Source organism: Stenella coeruleoalba (assembly GCF_951394435.1).
Source record: "Stenella coeruleoalba genome assembly, chromosome: 12".
In the NCBI taxonomy this organism is placed as follows: Eukaryota; Metazoa; Chordata; class Mammalia; order Artiodactyla; family Delphinidae; genus Stenella; species Stenella coeruleoalba.
Genome location: NC_137158.1, coordinates 75,734,804 through 75,755,473, shown reverse-complemented (window position 1 = coordinate 75,755,473; position 20,670 = coordinate 75,734,804). Strand labels below are relative to the sequence as shown.

General features: G+C 42.6%; 1 protein-coding gene across 1 annotated transcript in view; it reads right to left on the bottom strand.

The window, feature by feature from the left end:
- Positions 1-13,929, bottom strand: part of AKAP12 (A-kinase anchoring protein 12) — a 103,044-nt gene extending 89,115 nt beyond the window's left edge. The window contains exons 1-2 of the mRNA XM_079938852.1: positions 13,836-13,929; positions 13,079-13,425 (exon numbers count right to left, since the gene is read on the bottom strand). Coding sequence (XP_079794978.1) covers positions 13,079-13,246 — 168 coding nt within the window. The 5' untranslated portion in view covers positions 13,247-13,425; positions 13,836-13,929. The remainder of the gene's footprint in view (positions 1-13,078; positions 13,426-13,835) is intronic.
- Between the last annotated feature and the right edge of the window lie 6,741 nt (positions 13,930-20,670).

The window sequence follows — 20,670 nt, the reverse complement described above, 5'->3', positions numbered from 1 at the left end:
AACTTAATGAGGATGTAAAAATATGAAATATTTCATCTCAGGATAATCTGAGGCATTTCCCAATAATGTACATTTAAAAGCAGGGCTATATTCCATATTTTTCCATTTTAATCTGAGAGTAAGAATCTCTCTACATGTGGTTCATTTAAAAATTAGATATGAAAATGCTATCATTTTTATATGAAAGAAATGAAAATCCATCCTCCTTGCTCCCCTCCTCCAAAAGAGAACAAATTTCCTTAATATCTCAGAATTATTCTTTGTCTCAGATTCAAAACAGAAAGTTAAGTCCCCGCCTCCACCCTAACAGACGTAGATCCCAATTAATTATCGGCTTCACACTGCCAATTACAATAAATGTAGAAGTCACACTCTGGTATTCAGATTCTCCACGGCAGAGCCACAAGATACCTCTCCTGGCTTCTCAGTCACCACTCTCTAATTGTGCTCTCTTCACTAGCCTGGCATTCCCCAGTTGTATTTGGGTAAAGATGCATACTATATGTCTCCTTTGGGAGAAGCATAATCAATAGTAACGTATTAAAGGTTCTGGGACTTCCCTGGTGGTCCAGTGGTTAAGATTTTGCCTTCCAATGCAGGGGATGTGGGTTCGATCCCTGGTCAGGGAGCTAAGATCCCACGTGCATCACGGCCAAAAAACTAAAACATAAAACAGAAGCAATATTGTAACAAATTCAATAAAGACTTTAAAAGTGGTCCACATCAAAAAAAAACTGTAAGAAAATAAAATTAAATATAATAAAGGTTCTGGGGGCTTCCCTGGTGGCGCAGGGGTTGAGAGTCCGCCTGCTGATGCAGGGGACACGGGTTCGTGCCCCGGTCCGGGAGGATCCCACGTGCCGCGGAGCGGCTGGGCCCATGAGCCATGGCCACTGAGCCTGTGCATCCGGAGCCTGTTGCTCCGCAACGGGAGAGGCCACAGCGGTGAGAGGCCCGCATACCACAAAAAATAAAATAATAAATAAATTAATTAATTAAATAAATAAACGTTCTGCAAAAGTCCTGCAATTAATAACCAAAATCTTTAACCCAATTTTTCCTAGACTATTTTTCACTCAGTATTTGTCCCAACATGATGAGGTTCTCTCTTGCCTCCTTATTTCATTATTTATTTTTATTATTTTAAAAAATTACTTAATTATTTTCTTGCCTCCTTCTCTCAAGCATCTCCACTCTTCAGCAATTCACCATAAATTCCATTTCCTCTGTCTTAGTTCAGACTGCTATGACAAATTACCATAGACTGGACAGCCAAGACAACTAACATTTATTTCTCACAGTCCTGGAGACTGAAAGTCCAAGATGAAGGTGCAAGCTGATTTAGTTCTTAGTGAGAGTTCTCCTCCTGCTTTGGAGAGGGTATCTTTTGGCGGGTGGGGAGGGCAGCAAGCTCTCTGGTGTCTCCTCTTATAAGGGCACTAATTCCTTAATGAGGGTTCCACCCTCATGACTTAATTACCTCCCAAAGACTCCATCTCCTAATATCATCACACTGGGGATTAGAGTTTCAACATATGAATTTTGAAGGACACAAACACTCAGTCCATACCATCCTCCATGCCACCTTTCCTGCTACCCCAGTATGTGCTCTCTCTCTTGCCTTTGAACCCTGTCATGTTAGTGTCTCTTTGTCCAGCACTCAGCTACAATCCAGGGCAAGATATGGTTTCCACAGGCTTAAGTCCACAATAAACTGTGGGCACTATGGTCACACTTAGGTAGAGCGGACTCAGCTGGTTCCTGCAGCGCTTAATCTTGGCAGCAAAGAAACACCCCCAGTTCACTTAAAAGGTACTCTCTAATTTTCCTAAGTAAACTTACACATCATCTGCCTATTTACTATTTAAAAAAATTTTTTTTTTTTTTTTTTTTTGCGGTACGCGGGCCTCTCACTGTTGTGGCCTCTCCCGTTGCGGAGCAGAGGCTCCGGACGCGCAGCCTCAGCGGCCATGGCTCACGGGCCCAGCTGCTCCGTGGCGTGTGGGATCTTCCCGGACCAGAGCTCGAACCCGTGTCCCCTGCATTGGCAGGCAGATTCTTAACCACTGTGCCACAAGGGAAGCCCACGTCTGTGGTTTTCCAGTCACTAGTCTATAGCCCTAACTCTTTTTGGTGTTAGAAGTACAGGCGCATGTGGTGAATCTGTTACTTTTAGTCCAGCCCTCCCAGAAACTAACAAGTTAATTTAGCCACCTAATTTGCCTAAGACTAAAGAACCCTGAGTACGGAGTTAGCGGGGACCCAGCAATCATAAGGACTGCTTGAGAAAAGTTCTCTGACAAATGTAAGGCTTTAAACCATGACCTACTTCCCTGAAGTAGAATGCATTCTTCGCATTCCTCCCTGTCCTGGAGGACTGTTTATCAGGCACAGTTCCAGAAGTGACTTGAAATCTCTGTCACTGTTGCAATTCTAGATAACATTGTAGGTTCTCTTAGCTCCATTTAGGACAAAAATCTTTTCAGCATTCTTTCAGCATTCAAAAGACCTTAGTGTGCCTTTAATTAATAACAAAAGAACAACCAATCTGCATTGTAATTGAAGTAAAACAAATTTCCTATATTGCAAACAAAACGAACAGATCTAACACTGCCATCACACTGAATTTAAAGGAAACTTAAACTCCTGAAGGTTTAAAAAAAAATCAGATATAAAATCAAATCAATTTGAGTTTTGCTCCCGGTACTGTCAAGAATTTTTTGTTTAAATTTTATACACTTTTGTCAGGATTGGAGAAAGGATCTTAATAATCAGGACTGATTTAGTAAACTTTAGTGGTGACATTTTCCACTGCTTTTCAGTAACCTACTTCATATAAAACAGAGCAGAACAAGAACAAAAATTTCCACTCAAATATTTAGATTAACATTATAGGAGTCAGGAACTCATGTCTAAATATTGGTTAAACGTGTCATTTCTGAAATAATTAAGAAAAATTCGTCATAGAGAGACTGTCTAATTTTTAGCAATTTCCTGTAGATTTCAATCCCTTCTCCACCTCCCCCATCCCGCCCCAGTTGGTACTGCAGTGTATATCAATTGTAAATTCAACCACATCTAAGGTTGAAGTTTGCATAGCATTCAACGTTACTGGTGTGGAATAGACTGTTTTACATACATACCCAAGTGAAGGATAATTTCAAACAAAAGTTTCTTAAAAAGCATTATGCAAGCAGTTTGTTACCTTAGTGAAAAATTAACACCCAGAACTGAAAATGTAAAAAAAAGCTAACAACTATAACATACATCAACAATCTTGTTTTATGCATCACGACAATATGTATTTCAAAGAGTAAGGAAAACCATCAAGGACATGATGGAGCATGGCTTCAATAAGGGTGGTCAATATCTGAGCAAGGACAGAAAATTGATCATGAAGCAGACAAAAGCCAGAGCCTTATGTAATGGTTCAATTCAGTAAGAAATCATACGCTCAGACATGAAGAAAAATAGCAAACCATAAATCGTCCTCCGAACGACACACCAAAGGGCATACACTGGAGATGGAAAAAATTGCGAAGAAGAAGTATCTGCTTTGAAAGTGAAGATAAACCTTCCCCAAGCCACCTAGATTCTTTGCCTACAAATGGAAGAAATGCTAGTCAACCATCAGTCTCTTTCATTTGCAGGTGGACCCAGATGTGCTGGGGTAAACCAGTCACTGTTGCATGATGAAGCGGTGACCCAATGGCTGGTGGAGCCAGTGCCATCTGTCTTCTCCTCTATTAATATTCACTGTTGGTTCCACCTTCTCCCCAGCCGCCACTCTCAGCCCCTTCGGTGTCATCATCTCTTATCCTGTGATATTTAATCTTTCCCTGTGCCCCCGACTCTGCAAGCCTGGATTGCTCACAGTGCCAGTGATCTGGGCTCTGAGCACATCACTACTTAGAGAAACCCTATTGATCTCATGGATGCCCTCTGTCATTCCCTAGACTCTGCTGCAAACCTCTTCTTTACATTAAAAAAAAAAAAATCCCAAGCTGTTACTATCAAGTGATGTTCTCTCTTCTAAAGATACTATCGGTTTGAGCAGTTGGTTGGCACAGTTGGTTACACAGCAATAGACAACTGAAACCGACATCCTGAGGGGAACGTCCTTGCCTACTGGAGAAACTGAGGCACTCCGTATTCCAAGTCTTGAAACCTCAATTGTTTTTGGCTGCCCCCGTGCCGAGCCTACACCCTACACCCATCCCACCGCATGGGCTAATATCTGCCCCCCAAGCTCCTAGGGGTGTCCTCTCTGCCGAGTGTGAGAGGGTCTGCCTCTTTGCTTTGTTTTTTATCGGAAGTCTTCACTTCACTGGCTCTCTGCTGCCTGTGCAGCTCTTACCATGATTGGCTGCAATTCTATCGGCATCTTCCCATTATCCTCTTACAACATTCAGCTCTTTCATATGCCCTGTACCTCCTGGCCTCCCGACTAACGGTCTTTATCTGCCTGCAACACTTGCCAAGATCTTCTTTTCTTTGTACATCAGTTATCTGGACAATTCACTGAATAGACATGTACCAACTAATGGCAATTCTTCTATTGTCTACCCAACTTATTTGAATCTTTCTTATTGAATCTTTTCCTCTAGAGGGATCCAATACTTCAGCTAGATCCTGAGGTGCTCAAGGATAATGCTGTGTGTAATTTACCTCAGGAAGCATCTAGACCAGGGCCTTTCATAGGCTAAGTGGTTAGGAAATACTTGAGTGACTATTTTTAATGCATAATGTTATCACATGCCAAGAAAATAAATTCACTTCTGAAGACAACACAGGCTCCCCACTTTTTTATATTTATGTGTGTATAAACTTACGATAGCCACAAGACAGAGGTGAGTCCAGAGATGTGAATATAAAAGTATTTTAAACCAAGGGTCTGCCATTAGAATCGATTACATTTTTAGCCACTCTCTTAATGCTTTTAACTACGTGTACAAATAAAGAGTAGGAAAAACTTTTTAAGTAAAAAGAAATCAATAAACATATATGCATACGGAAACTTGAGTTTTAACCGGAGGGACTATTTAGTCAATGGTACTGGAACAGGCAACCAGTATGGAAAATGAATTAAATTTCTCCCTCTAGACAGAAAATAATACATTTTAGTGCACTGGGAACACTTTAACCTTCTTTTTAGCACCGAGCTCTTGGATTTCTCTCTTCTTCAATCCCCAGTTCCTGGAGTACAGGAGCCAGTAAAGAAATGTGAATGAAATCAAGTGGTGGGGAAAGCCACACAGCCCTCTTCCTCTTTTTTTTTTTAATTAAAAAAAATTTTTTTTAGACAGCCCCCTCTTCTGACCTTCAGCAACTTGGTTAGGTGTTAAGATTTCTTCACGGATTTTCGGACCAGCCAAAGGCCATAAACTAAGCCATCAGCTACTGTCTACTTACCCAACACAAGTGACGTTTTAAATTGATAAATGAGGGTTGAGGATTAAGAGGCAATCAGGTGGGAACGAAAAGTGAACTTTGACAAGTAGCTCCTGGCTCAGAAACGATGAGAGCATTTGATTCCACACCTATTTACCCTGAAGAGCACATTCCATCAAGAAAAAGCCTCTACTAGCAGCACACTTGGTTTCAAGAGAGTAGAATAGGGACTTCTCTGGTGGCGCAGTGGTTAAGAATCCGCCTGCCAATGCAGGGGACATGGGTTCGAGTCCTGGTCCGGGAAGATCCCACATGCCGCGGAGCAACTACACCCATGTGCCACAACTACTGAGCCCGTGAGCCACAGCTACTGAAGCCCTCACACCTAGAGCCCGTGCTCCGCAACAAGAGAAGCCACCGCAGTGAGAAGCCGGCGCACCAGAACGAAGAGTAGCCCCTGCTCTCCTCAACTAGAGAAAGCCCGCGTGCAGCAACGAAGAGCCAGTGTAGCCAAAAAAAAAAAAAGACAGTAGAATAAAGGAGGGAAATTATGTAGGAAATGTTTCCGTTTATTTTCTCCTCTGTTGTGAGGAGGGGAAACACCTAATTCTTCTAGCATCATCTGAAACCCTCCCTCCCACCCACACAAGCACCAATGTCAATCAGTCTGTGCTGCTGTTACCTCTGAATGCCTCGCCCAAGTCTACACCCCAAACCGCTTCCTCCAGGCAATAGTGGCCTAACTAGGCAAATTAGGATCCCTGATGAGCATCAAGGCTACAGAATCTCAGACGCTGGGGTGGCCTGGGATTCTGACTGAATAATCTAGAAGGGGGCCCAGCGGTGTCTTTAAAAAGCTCCCCAGGTGACTCAACTGCACAACCAGGTTTGGGAACCACAGAAAATCTAATCTCTCCAAACTCCACAATTTGCAATGTCTGCATATGACGGACAGAAGATCTGCCAATGATTTATAGTTATCTCCCCTTCTTAAAAGTTGGCTTATCTCATTTACATAACATCATGAAGAAACTGTAGGGAAGATGAAAATCTTTGAACTTGAATGAATACTTGTATTAAGAGAAGCCTAACAGTTTCTGGGAAAGACCCTGTAGTTTCCAGTGCTTTGAACACCTACGTTTTCCTGGGAAAACACATTTATTCCAGTTAACAGAGCCAGGCTGTCATTTGTTATGAGAACTGAGAACAGCACCCAGGGGAGGGGACTACTGTTTTCCCAGGAGGTGGATTTCTGCCCACAATCCCTGATTCCAACATTTCATGGATCAGATGTATGAAGAAATTTCTGGCAACTGGATGATTTTAGATTGTTCCCAGAGGAGAAATTTTTAAACTGATAGCTAAAGAAGTAGGTCATTGCAAAGTCAATCCAAGCAAATAAAATTAAAGACAGTTTGCTAATTTGGGAAGGAAAGGGAAAAATACCTCAGCCCCCTTTTTACTCTAAACTTGCTTTTCCCCAATTTTGATTAATGTCTGGAGGGGAAAAAGTCTTTTAAAGTTAACTAACAATAAAATAAACTATACCCTTTAATGCTCTAAAAGCCAGTCCAGTTCCTGATGGAGTGGTGCACAGAAAAAAAACATATGGTCAATATACCTGACAGGGCACCCAACTTCATAATTAAAAATGCATCGAGGAAACTGAGGTGCCAACTGAGGTACAGATTGGCAAATACTAGAAAAATCTTCTATCCACTGAGGCAAGGGCAAGGGAAAGTGAGCGCTGCTCTCCACAGGGTAGGGATACAAAGTGGATGAATCTCTTTGGAAAGTAAATTTAGCAAGGACTATCAAAATTTTAAATGCATGTAAATCCTGTGATCCAGCAATTCCACTTCCGGAAATATATCCTAGAGATACATTCGCACACATACAAAGATGTCTGAACTAGGATATTCCCTGTGCCAATTTAATATAACAAAAGACTAGGAAAACCTAAATATAAACACAGGGGGATTGCTTAAATCATTATGGTACTTCAATCCATAAATGAGAAATTTATGTAGCCAATAAGAATGAGGGTAGATCTTTATGTCCTGATACGAAAAGATATCCAAACTCTAAAGTTTCAGAATATATGTTATGATCTTATTTGTTGAAAGCAAAAGATAGAGCTATTCTTATCTATATACTTGCACATGCATAAAGGTTTTAAAAGAATATGCTAGAAACAACCAACATTGATTTCAAACTATTGTTAACAGTGAGTACTTTAAGGGGTGGGGAGGAACACGAGGCTTTCCCTTTTTACCATACTCTACAAATTAAGGTTCTCAACCATTAACGTTTTTAGAAAAATAAACATTAAATGAATCCTGTTTGCTATGACTTTAAATAAAAATCATTTTAATAAGAGTAAGCAAGTGCTTTTGATCATCCTTTTATAAAGCCTTTATTATTCAAGAATGATGATGTCAGGTCTACAGTCAGGTTTAAATAAGTAAACTTAATTATTCACGATAAGAAATAAAAATGTATATATAATCAAAATTATTACAGATTAATATCTTCACCTTAATCCTTTTATTAGATGTACTAACAAGTAAGAACATAGGTATAAAACCCATACCCATTCTCTAATAAGGTGCTAACTTACAGGAAAATAGCCCCAAATCTAAACAGACAAGACAAATAATTATAATTATAGATTTTTAAAGAATTTATTGAAAATAAGCTTGCTGGGCTTCCCTGGTGGCGCAGTGGTTAAGAACCCACCTGTCAATGCAAGGGACAGGGGTTCCAGCCCTGGTCCGGCAAGATACCACATACTGCGGAGCAACTAAGCCCGAGCGCCACAACTACGGAGCCTGCGCTCTAGAGCCCGCGAGCCACAACTACTGAGCCCGCATGGCACAACTACTGAAGCCCGCGCGCCTAGAGCCCGTGCTCCGCAACAAGAGAAGCCACTGCAATGAGAAGCCCGCGCACCACAACGAAGAGTAGCCCCCGGCCACCCGCCCGCGTGCAGCAACGAAGACCCAATGCAGACAAAAATAAATGTAAATAGAATAAATTTTTAAAAAAGGAAAGTAAGCTCGCCTATTTACAAGACATAATGCATCTCCCTCCCAAACCCAGCTTTTTCCATATTTTTCTATTGTATTATTTTAAAATGAAACTTCTTCTAAATTATAATTTTTTAGGTTATAAGAGAACTAAGAATTGGCTTCAAGAAGTTTTAGTTTTATATATATATATATATATATATATATTTTTTTTTTTTTTTTTTTTTTTTTGGCGGTATGCCGGCCTCTCACTGTTGTAGCCTCTCCCGTTGCGGAGCACAGGCTCAGCAGCCATGGCTCACGGGCCCAGCCACTCCGCAGCATGTGGTATCTTCCCGGACCAGGACACGAACCCATGTCCCCTGCATCGGCAGGTGGACTCTCAACCACTGCACCACCTGGGAAGCCCTTAGTTTTATATTTTTCATGTGATAAAAGTACTGATATATTTTTCTCACAATGCTAAGTGCTGTAAATTCTAATTTCTCACTTCATGAATGACTACAGCAGTAAAAATTATAGAGGCCAAGGACGAGCACCATTTAGCTGGATTTTCTTTTCATTGATATTCCTGTAACACTGAACAGGTGTTAAAACTGGTAAAGAAAAAGAAACCATTTCTTAGTGCCTTTTATTTTATTTTTCTTTCATTTAAAAAAAACATTTATTTATTTATTTGGCTGTGTAGGGTCTTAGTTGCAGTGTGTGGGCTTAGTTGCCCTGCGGCATGTGGGATCTTAGTTCTCCAACCAGGGATCGAACTGGCGTCCCCTGCATTGGAAGGTGGATTCTTGACCACTGGACCACCAGGGAAGTCCCCTTTGTACCTTTTAAAACAAAACATTTTATTTCCATTTTATTAATTATCCTGTAAGATACCAAGCTGGAATCATCCTTTTAATGTAGTTTAAAGCTATCCCGGCACAGAGATTAGTCAATGCCCAGCAAATTCAAAGAGGACGCATGTTTGGGGCCTTTTCCTCACCAAGGGAAGTATTTTAAGTGGAAATCTTCACTGATCTCACAAATCTAAGAGCTTAAAAGGCTATAATGGATTAAAGGGAAGGCACTGCAGTCCCCACAGGTTATCGGTACCCTAAACGACCATCTTCACACCCACAGCTCCAATTTCTAGACTGTGTTCTAATCAGAAAGTAGTACCTCTTATAATCTGAGGGAAATCCATATGAATACAGGTAGTCACACACACAAAAACCCACTCTGTTAACATATAATTCTCTCGAAATCATCTTAAATTCTGGCCCTTCTAGTGTAAAACTGGTGACAATCACATTACAGCCATCTCCATTCCTATTTTGTAAACACAGGGTAAATGGGAAACAGCACATACCTTGTGTTGGGAGAGGAATTATGAAATGCAGCTGGCCAAATCAATTGTCTTTTAATGCACAAAAGGTAAGGGCGTCCTCAACTTTATTCATCGGGACGGTGGATTCTTCTATATGAACACATCTGTTTGAGTCACAGCTCTTATAACCAAATGGAATCACAGCTTGAAAGACTGACAAGGGTCCCAGTCTCCCCACCTGCCGGGGACCCAGGCCTCACACTGCTGCAACTGAGAACTGTTCCATTTCTAGCTCTGAGTCACTGAACAGAAAAGACAGAAAGGCTAATTTAGAGGATTGGGATTGTTCAGATTTAGCCTGAAGCTTGGCTCCAGAAATCAAGATTTGCCAGAGATAGGGAAGTTTGTCACTGGCCACCCCACCCTACACTGCTACCTGAGTGAAAACAGGCTTTTCAGCTTTTAAAAGCAGATGACTTCAAATGTTTAAAAGCAGATGACTGAGGAATAGCACGAGGCTTTGCTTACCACCTGTGTTCAGGTGCTCTAATCTTCCTGCACCCTGCAGTGGCCAAAATGGAAAACTCTCAAAATTAAACCTGGAAAATAACTGATCAAACCATTTCCCTTCAGAATTTACATACAAAGATTGTAAAAGATTGACTGGAAGATAAGACTCCTTCCATTTCCATTAAAATACATCACAGATAAAACCAGGACTTGTCTCAGTGCATCTAAACTGTGAGGCTTCAGTAATCAAGTTTTACCAATGGAGAAAAAAAATCTAACAGCCTTTAATTAATGATCAGCATTCTACTGGGGGGAGGAGGGAAGCATTAGTCTAAACCTCCCCAAATGTCCACAGACCCAATCAAAAAAGCTCAAGATGTAATTCATCACTAATCCAATGTATGAAGTGGTCTCCTCTGAGTAACCTGCATTTATAATGCATTTGTCTATCTGAGATTAAAGGCAATTTGAAATTGCAACGGTAAAAAGCCCTCCTAAAGAAACAGAAATCAGAGTCCCCAAATCTTAGTTTCTTGCTAGATATTCACCTGGTCTGTGAATAACCAGACTCACTTTGACTTAGTCACTATCTGATAAGTGACACAGACCATGATGATCAGAAAGTCAAAGAACAACTAGATGGGCCAAGGTGTTCCCCAACTTGACCGTCTGCGATCAAAATCAGGGAGCCAGCCTCATCCTCCCGGCCAGCCACACATGTCACACATGGGGCAACACCTGTTATGAGCCAAACCAGATATGGTCCCTGCCCTTGTGGAGCATTCAGAACAGCCAGAAGAACACAAGTCACTAAACCCACAAATATGGAAACTGCTGGAAAGAAGGGTCCGTGGTGCTGTGGGAACCTAGAATGGCAGATGAGATTACTCAGAGGTCAAGAACTGGGGCTGAACAGGGCAAGGAGGGGAGGCAAAAGCTATGTGCGGAATCGTTCTTAATTAGACCATCTTTGTGAAAAGACTTAGGTCTTCAAAACCTGAGAAATAAATGTTGCTAGTTGAAATGAAAAACTACATACTTTCTAAGGATACATGTAAGTTTATTGATTTGTCTCCAAATTGATAACTGGGCCGTAGGCCAAAAAGTTCAATGATATTCCGGATGTCATTTAGGTAATTTTTTAAAGGAGGTCATCTGGCTGTTTCAAGATGGTGGTGACTAAGAAAAAGGGAGGATAAGGTTATGGAAGAAAGATAAAGAGAACAGAAAGGAGGGAATATTTTAAATGAACACACTGAAGTTATTGCGAAGGGAATCAGTACCATATCTCAGGGTGAACTGTTGATAAGACCTGAAGGACTGGTAAAAGCCAGGGAAAAAGATATTCCCCAACTGCAAGCTTTTAGCAACGACACCTTAAAATTGCTTTCATTACTGGACTCTAAATACTGGTTATACAGCCATTTTGACAGTAGTTGGCATCAAAAAGTGATGTACAGTAAATATTAAAACCTAACTGAGATCTCAAAAGGATAGTACATTTCTTAGGCATCTCAGAAAATCTAAGCATTCCAGGCACAGTTGGTACCTGTGAGCACCTACAGCTCTAGTACAAGTAGTTATGTTAACGACTAGAGGTAATCTAGTTAAGAGCGGTCTCTCAGCCCAAACTAAACTAAGACAGCTAAAAGGTCAAGGCGATTAGGTCATATAATTCTGTGATTTTTACCTAGATTTCAGGGTTGTTTTTTTCCCCCCTGCACTGTAAACATCTATACTTCCTGAGATAACTCCTAAAGGTCCTCATGTACTCCGTATACCCTCAAATTTGACACAACGGGTTTTCTTTTTTCCTTTTAAGTATTAAATGTGGTTATCCACATCTTCTATAAAAATATCACAAAAAGGGTTGGGTGAAGCCTGGCTAAGGAACATAGATGCTGGAAAATAGATCTAAAAGACAACGATCTGAACAAGTCACAATCTTGGCGACTGTAGTCGCCAAGAAGAAATATTTCAGCCTTGAAGACTACGACTATAAAATGCAAAATGTCTAGGAGGTTCAGCACTGCCTCCAGAGACCAGAGTAGAGGGAATGCTGGCTTACGCCTCTGACCGCATTTGAGAACTTCTAACTACTCCTCCAGTATTTGTTTATCCAACTGAGTGCAATGAACTGAGCAAAAAGGAGGACGCCGCCGTGTTTGCGAAACCTGTCATTCCTTTTGGAAATGCAGCGTCGGCTCAGATTTTCTTTGGCTCCGAGCGAGCTACACCCCAGGCTTTCTCTGCATCAGGAAGGCGGTGTCTGCTCGAGCCGCTGCCTCAGGAGGACTGGGTACCAAACCCGGGTCTCTCCAGACACAGCTGATATCACGGACGGTGCGCTGCGGGGAACCCATGGGTGGAGGGCTCGCCAGGCTGCAACACGCGTCAGGGCCCAACAGCGGACTTTCCGCTTGGGGAGATAGCGGGGCGGGGGCTCGACACGCTCGGCTCGGGGGTCAGTTCTCCGCGGACTCCCCCAAGCAGCTCGCCGGTATCGGGCTGGGTCGCTCCCACCGGAAGAGCGTGGAGAAAGGCTCAGTTAGCGGCGGGCAGCCGGCGGGTTTTATTACTGCGGATGGCGCAGTCGCCACCCCTGGAGACCCACTACAAAGATGCAAGCCCCTCGCCGCGCTCGCCGCTGCTGTGGTCCCGCCCCGGAGCTAAGGACCCTGAAAAGCCTAGAAAGAGGGATTCATGCTCCCGAGTTTGCAGATGGGCTGGACCGGCCGGGAAGTTATCGCAGGCGGAGATCAAGGGACTCCCACACACACACCCACACACACACCCCACCCTCCGCCACCCCGGGGCAGGTGGCTCCGCGCGCCGGTACCTTGGTGGCGGGGTCCGCAGCGGCGATGGTCGCGTCCGCCGACGATCCGGGCGCCGCCTCCGCCGCAGAGCCTCCGCCGCTGGGCTCGGGCTCGGGCTCGGCCGGCGTCGCGCTCCCCGCCTCCGGCTGCTCCGGGCTCCTCTGTTCGGTGGAGCTCCCGGCGCCCATGGCTTGTCTGCGGTTCTCCCGCGCCCAGCAGCCGGGTTACGCCTTCCCCAAATAGCAGGGACGGGGAGAAGAGCCAAGAGCCGTGCGCCCGCGAGGTCTCAGGAGCGCCTTCCTCTCCCGTCGTCCTCCTCCGAACCCGCCCAGACAGCGAATGAAGGAGACGCGCTCGCTGCAAACTCCTTAAAAGAAAAAAAAAAAAGCCACCTCTTTGCCTCCTCCTCCTCCCCCTTGTTTTTCCCTCGCTTCATCACATGAGCACAGCCCCAGACACGCCTTGCAGCAGCATCTCCTGCTAGGCTGCTAGGACCCGAGGAGCGGCCAGAGCCTCGAGCCAAGGGCCAGGCGAGCCGCCCACCCCGACCCCTAGGACCCCTCCCGTTCCTGTACGGGGACAGGAGCTGGGGGACCACCACCCAGGGCTGCCTCCACGAAGGGGAGGGGAGGGCGAGAAAGAGGGCAGGGCAGAAAGCCCCCCGAGGAGATCGGATTCGCTGGGGGTTTATTAAATGATTGATGACCCGAGGCAGGGCTTCTGCTGCAGCCCACTTTCAGCTGGCCCAGAGGCGAACCCAGATCCCCGTTTGCTTACCTTCAGAGTGTTTGCTTCCTCCCCATTAGCAGGAGAAAGGCAAGCGCTCCTGGGCTCCTGCGGAGTCTGACCATATTAGGACACCTCACGTGGCAGGAGCCGGGAACCGAGAGGTTAATGCAGTCAGACCACGGATGAGGTGGCCCAGGCAGCCCCACGCTCTCCTATCACCCGGAACAAGTGATATCAGGCGATGCCGTGGGCAACACCGGCTGCCCTCATTCCCCGGGGAACCTGGGGAATGGAGCCTGTTACTGGAAATGTGCCTGTCCTTAAGGGCCTGATGCTGGAGGTCCAGGCCACCTCTCCCTCACGCCACCGCTGAAACAGGATGACATGGATCTGCTCGTCGTTTGCTGTCAGTATTTCTCCATAGATAAGGGCTTTCAATAATAACTGCCTAAGTGGCTTGCATTCTGTCCCTTCATACTCTTGAATATAATACTTGTCATATGAACATAGCAGGCAGTCACTATATATTCGAACTAAATTAAAATGTTAGCTGAATTATCTGGACGTAAGCATGAAGGTAGTGGGGCTGAAAGAAAAATTATCCCAGTTTTAACCGACAACTAAGCGCCTTAGTTTTCACAAACAGAAGCTCATTAAAAATGAAGAAACTTTTGGAATATTGCCACTAGATGCCAGATAAATATCCCATACCCAGATTTAGGACAATCTAGTAGAGAACTGATGTAAACAATAGTTCAGCACCAGGATATTTGTGCCCAACTAATTGCATGTAGTAAAAGGGCTCCTTGGCAACCATAGCTTAGTTATCCAGCATAAAATTTTTCTGAATTTATCATTTTTATTTGAAAGGAGTACAGAACGGCCACCTTCTCTGGAATCTATCCCTTAAGAAGCAGTATATTTGGAAAATGGTTGGTTTTCCGAAGTTTTAAGCATTTCCCCCATTTTGACTTAAATATTTCGGAAACATTTGAGTACTTACTCAGTACCAGACATTGTGAATACACTTTGTGTGTATAATCCCATTTCATCCTTACAGCAATACTGCCATGCTGATCCTATTGTTCTCATTTTACCAATGGAGTGGGGGAAAGTAGGCCCGGAGAGGTTAAATCAGGCCTTCAAGGCTTCAGAGCCGGTACACGGAAGACAGATTCCTCCCTGGCCAACCACTGGGCAACATTTCACTCCCATTCTGTGGGAAGCTTGGAATATGTTCTCTCTTCTTCTCAGGGATGTCAGTGAAAAGTGGCGTTTAGACCTCACCTGGGATGTTAAGAGCAAAACAACGCTGTTAAAACCTATTTGAGGGGCTTCCCTGGTGGCGCAGTGGTTGAGAGTCCACCTGCCGATGCAGGGGACACGGGTTCGTGCCCCGGTCCGGAAAGATCCCACATGCCGCGGAGCGGCTGGGCGTGTGAGCCATGACCGCTGAGCCTGCGCGTCCGGAGCCTGTGCTCCGCAACGGGAGAGGCCACAACAGTGAGAGGCCCGCGTAGCGCTAAAAAAAAAAACAAAAAAAAACCTATTTGAGAATGACTAACCTCAGCACATATGAAAATGTACCATTAAGTAGTACAAATACTTTCAAAATTCCCCATTCTGTGAGATTATATTTATTCAGTTCTTGGGAAATTCTTAAAGCTTTTCACATCACACTAGCCTTTGAATTTTCAGAAGAGATTGCAAGGTCAAAGATTTCAAGCTGGCAGTGTACACTCGCATGCTGAAGAAGACAGTGCCAATGTCTGATTAGATTAGCAATTGCTTGCTTTGTGTTTATTTTTCAGTGTGAAATGCTCAGATACTTATTTTTTAATTGCAAAGTCTTACTTTAAGAAATGTGCATGTGGGCTTCCCTGGTGGCACAGTGGTTAAGAATCTGCCTGCCAATGCAGGGGACACGGGTTCGAGCCCTGGTCCGGGAAGATCCCACGTGCCGTGGAGCAACTAAGCCCGTGTACCACAACTACTGAGCCTGAGCTCTAGAGCCTGTGAGCCACAACTACTGAGCCCACATGCCACAGCTACTGAAACCTGTGCACCTAGAGCCCTGCTCGGCAATAGGAGAAGCCACGGAAATGAGAAGCCTGCGCACTGCAACAAAGAGTAACCCCTGCTCGCTGCAACTAGAGAAAGCCTGCACGCAGCAACGAAGACCCAATGCAGCCAAAAATAAAATAAATTAAAACTAAATTTAAAAAAAAAAAGAAATGTGCATGTTCTAGTACTCCCTATTCTTCCTGAAACAGCACCATGATAAGGAGGTATTAAGGATAACAGGCTGCTTTGTAGATTCACACAAACACACACATTAAGTATCTTTGATTTTTAGACTGACCAAAGAATCCTTTCCATCTTACTCAGAGACTGTGGAATTACTCTTTATTTTTTTAAGATGCTTCATTCTTTCTTAAAAATATTTCTTTATCAGATCATGCATTCAGCTTTGTTGTTTTTTAATTTTTATTGAAATATAGTTGATTTACAATGTTGTGATACGTTAGTTTCAGGTGTACAGCAAAGTGATTCAGATATGTATATATATACTTTTTTAGATTCTTTTCCATTATAAGTTATTACAAGATTTTTAAAAAAATAAATTCATTTATTTATTTTTGGCTGCCTTGGGTCTTCATTGCTGTGTGCAGGCTCCTCATTGTGGTGGCTTCTCTTGTTATGGAACACAGGCTTCAGTAGTTGTGGCTCACGAGCTCAGTAGTTGTGGCACACGGGCTTAGTTGCTCCGCAACATGTGAGATCTTCCCAGACCAGGGCTCGAACCCATGTCCCCTGGTTTGGCAGGTGGATTCTTAACCACTGCGCCACCAGGGAAGTCTGATCAAGGTTTTCTTTTCCAGAGTTTTAGAGACACCTTCAGAATTGCTTGCATCAGTGTCAGCGATGGAGAGGAAGGCAGCTGTTCTCTGTTTTCCACTTCTCAGTCCAAGGCTGTCAGTTATCCCGATTTCTCACCAGCAGCCCTTTCTCTTCCAAATAGCAGGACGCAGGTGTCCCCGCACATCTTCTCCCATGGGGCAGTTAGTGGTAGAGTCGTTTCCCTGAGAGAGTTAATGCTCTCATAAAAACAGAGATTTCTCAGAAACAAATACACATTGCCCATATAGCAGGCTGAACTTATATGTCTAATGCTTACTTCTCCAGAAAGGCAGGTCACGTGAGATTTGCCAATAAAATTTAGAGTCATAGCTGGGCATCTTGTGCATACAAAGCATTTTCAAATATGTTTGAAAATAATTCACATATGTTAATACAACCCCTTGAAAGCACAATAATAACTATAGTGATTAAAACAGAATCTAAAACCAACACTCTCCCACGGATTCATTCTCTCGATTACCTTCAGACAATTTCACTTAAAACTGGCAACTCTTCACCCTTGAAACTACCACTTATCACTTGTTTTCCCTAAATAAAAAGTCTACTTTTTTTCTGAAGCAATTACTTACATCAAGTTATCTAAGAGCCCAACTCTTACTCTCCTCTCCTGTATTTGCTGATTATTAACTAGAACACCAGAAAAATTAACAACTTTATTCAATTCATGAGTAGCTAATAATCCAATATTTGTATAGAAACTACAGAAAAAGTTCAACATACAGATTAAGTTCAAAGGTCATCTTCCGGTAAGTATACATTATGTATATAGGCAAATATTATTCTTCTAACTTTTTTTTTTTTTTTGTCGTACGCGGGCCTCTCACTGCTGTGGCCTCTCCAGTTGCGGAGCACAGGCTCCGGACGCGCAGGCTCAGCGGCCATGGCTCACGGGCCCAGGCGCTCCGTGGCATGTGGGATCCTCCCAGACCGGGGCTCAAACCCGCATCTCCTGCACCGGCGAGCAGACTCTCAACCACTGCACCCACCAGGGAAGACCATTATTCTTCTAACTTTTAAGGAATGTATTGCTTTGGGTTTAAGTATAAAGCCTGCTATTCATATATCTATTTCATTTACCAAGATTGAAAATTGGCTCCTGACTCAAATCTAAGATTACTCTAAGGTAACAAAGCGAGGGAGCCGAGTTGAGGGTTGCGGAGGTGGGGTGTTGGAAGGGGACAGTTAGTTCTTTCATTCATGTCATGTATATATACATATACCTTTGTTCCCCCTCCAGCCACTGTGGAAGGCTTTCCAGAAGCAATTATTTACAGAAAACTGATTTAACATAGCTCCCACCACTTTGTTCAAAATGTGTCTAAATGTAAACAAATAAATGAATACTATTGAAATGTAGTCCCCAGTAAGCCCATAGAGCTTTGGCTTCTCATTTTTCTAGAGTTGGGCTGCTCTCCACCTATTATGGAGTGACTAGAACGCAGATACAGTAAATGATGTGCCCAATATGGAGGAAGAGTTTCTCAGGATACATTTATGGAAGGTGCCTGAAGTTATCTGGAAGGTTTCTGCACTCCAGGGCAGATCAAGTTACCATAATGCAACAAATTCAAATCCCTTCACAAATTCTTCAAAGGGTCCTGTAAATATCCAACATTTAAAAAAATATTTTGACTTATTAATTCGACAAACTTTTATTGAGTTAAGTGCCAGGAAAAATGCTTGGGGGTTTTCAAAGCTGGAAACTGGTTTCATAAGTCAACATTGCTTACTGGAAAAATAGACATTATAGAGACATACATTTTAAATCATTGAGAGATTTTTATGTTCCCCTATTAACTTGAATACCTTTATGAATTTTTAATCTTAGATCTGTTATATGTTGTCTCTGACATTAAAAAATACTTCAGTTATTTTTTGCGTGTGATTAAGAACCCAATGAAAAGACCAATGCTTGATCTAAAGAATTACTAAAATTGTATAGAAGAGAGGTTGACTATCTTATCCCATGTTATAGAGCTCCCATCCAAATCTCAGATGTTGTCCTGAGATTCTGTATTTGAATTGATCTCAGTTGTATTGGGATTGATCTCAAGTCTATCAGCTGCTTTTTGTTTGTTTGTTTGTCTTTTAATGACTTCTGTCACTCCTACAAATGCAGTATTTATAGGAGAGGTAGTAGAGTCAATGGTAACTTTGAAAAGTGAAACAATCACTTGATATGTTGTTTTGAATGTTATTATGCTCTTTGACAATTCTATGGAAGAAATCATGAGTAAAATATTTGAATTTTCCTTTCTGTTGGAGAACTTGAAACACTCATTATTTCAGAGTGTGAAATTATGGGGTGTTTTCCTGAGTAAAAATGATGGGTTAGTGAAAATAATATCTCCAGTAAGTGACTGCAATATCCAGGATTTCAAGCAAAACTTTACAGAACAAATTCCATGACTGGAAGTTGCCAACAGTCCCTTATTGTTTTGACAGCTTTATGGAGGAATAATTGCCATAGAAGGAACTGCACACATTTAAAGTGTACAATTTGATGGGTTTTAGGACAAATGTATACATCCTTGAAATCGTCACCACAATCAAGTTAATAGGCCTAACCATTCACCCAAAAACATCTCTGTGCGTCCTTGTAATCCCTCTGTTCAGCCCCTCCCATTCCCCATCTTGCCTTTCTGCGGCGAGCCGCCTCCGACCAGCAGAATGACGAGTCGCCACACGCAAGATTCTTCTCGTATCACACTTTATTGGAGCACAGCTTGGTTAAAGAAAAGATGGAAGGAAGACCCCGCAATCCTATAGCAGTCTGCTTATATAGGGATTAAGAACATGTGTCGCTCTGTGATTGGCTTTCGCGGATGGTGCGACTTGTGAGCCAGCATCGGATAGGTCGCTACTTTAAAACCTCATTAGTATACTTAGCGCAAGCGCAGTGGCCACAGGAAGGATGACTCAGCTTACTTCAGCTTCCTGCTGCCTGGCAGTTAGCTGACCGCGCCCTACACCTTTCCAGGCAGCCGTTTACTTGCTTTCCGTCACTATAGAATAATTTGCATTTTCCACAATTTTATAGGAATTCATAGAAATGGAATAATCTACTATATGCTCTTCTTTGTCTGACTTCTGTTACTCAGCATAATTATACTGAGATGCATTCATAATTATATAGAGTTGTTGCATCTAACAGTAGTTACAGGCGATTTTTATTTTTAAAAAATGTTGAGGGGGTTACTTCCCTGGCAGTCCAGTGGTTAAGACTCCGCGCTTCCACTGCAGGGGGAAGTGTGGAACTCGTTTCCACGGGTTCCATCCCTGATCGGGGAACTAAGATCCCACATGCCATGCAGTGCGGCCAAAAAGAAAAAAAATTTTTTTGTTGTTTATGACTTTCCTAAATATTTAATAGTGAATATGTATCAGTTTTTTCCCTTGTAATGCAAAGATTTAGGCATATGCTCATGATATATGCATACATATCTCCTCCCACTGAAATCTAGAGAATAAAAATTCAACTGGCATTTGAGTCTGAGTTAGAGGAACGCAATTCCATTCTGTATTTAATAAGTCACATTTAATAAACATATTCACTTTATATGCTTTTCCTGGTTCATATTCTTATTCTAGTCTGAGTAGTTGAAGGATTTAGAAAGAAAAATTAACTTTATTATCTTTACACAATAGTCATCAGTTTGGCTGGTAATGATGCATTTTTGGCATAATTCCAAAACTACATATGATAGCAGTACTTTGTCAACTTAGGGGGAAAATATTATGGGAAGTATAGTCATACGCCTTAAATGTTGTTTTGTAGCAATGTAAAATGACTTATTAAAGGGTATGACTTACCTGCTTATATCCATGACACAGATCAAGGTGTGTGAAAGTGTAAAAATTATGACAGTTGCAAACCAATACTGATTTCACACTTTCTGCTATTGATACTAATTTTTGCATTTATTTATGAGATTTCTAAAATAACATATAAAGCTATATT